Source organism: Rhinopithecus bieti, unplaced genomic scaffold (assembly GCF_001698545.2).
Source record: "Rhinopithecus bieti isolate Rb0 unplaced genomic scaffold, ASM169854v2 scaffold_42084, whole genome shotgun sequence".
NCBI lineage: Eukaryota > Metazoa > Chordata > Mammalia > Primates > Cercopithecidae > Rhinopithecus > Rhinopithecus bieti.
The window spans coordinates 2,491,440-2,494,055 of NW_016818934.1; the positions used below are offsets into that span (position 1 = coordinate 2,491,440).

Consider the following 2,616-nt stretch of genomic DNA (forward strand, 5'->3'; position numbering starts at 1 on the left):
CAAAGAGCAGCCAGGTGCGGTGGCTCACACTTGTAATCCCAGCACTTTGGGAGGGCAAGGCAGGTGGATCACCTGAGGTCAGGAGTTCGAGATCAGCCTGGCCAACATGGTGAAACCCCATCTCTACTAAAAATATTAAAAAACTAGCCAGGCATGGTGGCGGGCACCTGTAATCCCAGCTACTTGGGAGGCTGAGGCAGGAGAACTGCTTGAACCCAGGAGATGGAGGTTGCAGTGGGCCGACAGGGTGCCACTGTACTCCAGCCTCGGTGACAGAGACTCTGTTTCAAAAAAAAAAAAAGAAAAAAGAAAAAAGAAACTTAAAGAGCTCAGCCTTGAATTATCTAGCCCAGTTGACTGTACCAATATTCAAGTAAAATATATCAAGAAGCATGTTTACCAATTTCTCAATTTGATCTTGGTTTTAAAGAATAACAAATGACAGAAAACAACTACACATTATGGAACCTTTATTTTTCATGTGATTTCTGTACATAAGGAGTATGAGAGTAACCCTTTTACAAATGGAACTAATTTACTAGAACAATGACAAAATTAAACTGGTATTTGATGTGAATCCACAGGAGTTTAAGCTTCAAATCCAGCCAAGAACTTTGTTACAATCTCTTTCAGCTTTGCATCCGATTCTTCTGAGATCTTTCCATCAGCCCTATTTGGAAATAAAAGCAGGTCATAAGTTCTGACCTGGACAAAATTTTAATGACTAGCCTAACTACAGATTTGAAAATAATTTTAACTTTATATCTTAAACATAACTTTACAAAAACAGGCCAATAGCATTCATACCTGATAGTGCCCAACAGGGCTTGGTGCTGACTGACAACATGAGACAAGAAAGCATTCTCAAACTTTGTAATCTTGCTGGGCTCCAGTTTATCAAGATAGCCCCTTACACCCGCATAGATAACAGCCACTTGTTCTTCAATAGCCATGGGAGCTGGAAAGATACAAAAAGAATGCCAAGTGAGTTGCTCAAAGAAATGAATGCCATGTTACCAAAGTCAGGAAAACTTACTTTTTCTCCAATTCCTAACATGTCCTTGGAAATTATCTATTCTTCACAATCTCAGTGACCTAGAGCTCCACTTAATAATCCTTCCTCCCTCCCCCAACAGAAAATAGTTATTTCTTATATTTTCAAGGCTTGAAGTATAATCTTTCAGTATAGTCCATAAGCACTGTTTATAATCTGACAGTATTAATACTGTTTTGGGTATAAATATTTTGCTGAAATCACTTGACAAAATAAAAACATATTAACTTTCTTTTAAATCTGCCAAATTACACATTCATATAGCCAAGTGGGGGAGGGGAATCTAATAGGTCTTAATTCCTGAAAGGCAGACATTAAATATACTTCAGTTTTCCTGGTTGTGAAGCCCCTATCATTTACACTCAAATGACAATAAGAAATGTAGTTTGGGCCTGCTGCGGTAACTCACACTTGTAATCACAGCACTTTGGGAATCTGAGGTGGGTGGATCACTTAAGGTCAGGGGTTCGACACCAGCCTGGCCAAAACAGTAGAGGTTTTACCATTTCTACTAAAAACATACTCCAGCCTGGGTGACAAAGGGAGACCCTGCATAAAAGAAAGAAAGGAAGCAAGGAAGGGAGGGAGGGAGAGAGAGAGGGAGGGAGGGAGGGAGGGAGGGAGGTAGTTTGGGGCTGGGAATGGTGGCTCACGCCTGTAATACCAGTACTCTGGGAGGTGGGAAGATGGCATGAGGTCAGGAGTTCAAGACCAGCCTAGGCAACATAGTGAGACCTTGTCTCTACAAAATATAAAAAAAATTAGCCAGACATGGTAGTGCATGCCCGTAGTCCTGGCTACTCAGGAAGCTAAGGCTGCAGGACTGCATGAGCCCAGGAGTTCAAGGCTGCAATAAGCTATGATGGCACCAATGCACTCAACCCTGGGTGACACAGCAAGACACTGTCTCTGTTTAACAAACAAGGCTGGGCGCGGTGGCTCATGCCTGTAATCCCAGCACTTTGGGAGGCCGAAGCGGACGGATCACAAGGTCAGGAGATTGAGACCATCCTGGCTAACACGGTGAAACCCCATCTCTACTAAAAATACAAAAAATCAGCAGGGCATAGTGGTGGACACCTGTAGTCCCAGCTACTTGGGAGGCTGAGGCAGGAGAATGGCATGAACCCGGGAGGCGGAGTTTGCAGTGAGCAGAGACCGTGCCACTGTACTCCAGCCTGGGCGACACAGCGAGACTCCGTCTCAAAAAAAAAAAAAAAAAAAATACAGGGCCGCGCACGGTGGCTCACGCCTGTAATCCCAGCACTTTGGTAGGCTGAGACAGGGTAGATTGCTTGAGGTCAGGAATTCAAGACCAGCCTGGCCAACATGGCAAAACCCCGTCTCTACTAAAAATACAAAAATAAGCCAGGCGTGGTGGCTCATGCCTGTAATCCAACCTGCTTGGGAGGCTGAGGCAGGAGAATCGCGTGAATCCGGGAGGTGGAGGTTGCAGTGAGCCAAGGTCGCACCAGCCTGGGCCACAAGAATGAAACTTCGCCTCAAAAAAAAAAAAAAAAAAAAAAAAAAAAAAAAAAAAACAAAAAAAAAAAATATATTAA

General features: G+C 43.5%; 1 protein-coding gene across 1 annotated transcript in view; it reads right to left on the reverse strand.

Moving 5' to 3' along the window:
* Window positions 1-453: 453 nt before the first annotated feature.
* Window positions 454-2,616, reverse strand: part of ATP5F1A (ATP synthase F1 subunit alpha) — a 12,876-nt gene continuing 10,713 nt past the window's right edge. The window contains exons 11-12 of the mRNA XM_017857794.1: window positions 808-958; window positions 454-670 (exon numbers count right to left, since the gene is read on the reverse strand). Coding sequence (XP_017713283.1) covers window positions 589-670; window positions 808-958 — 233 coding nt within the window. The 3' untranslated portion in view covers window positions 454-588. The remainder of the gene's footprint in view (window positions 671-807; window positions 959-2,616) is intronic.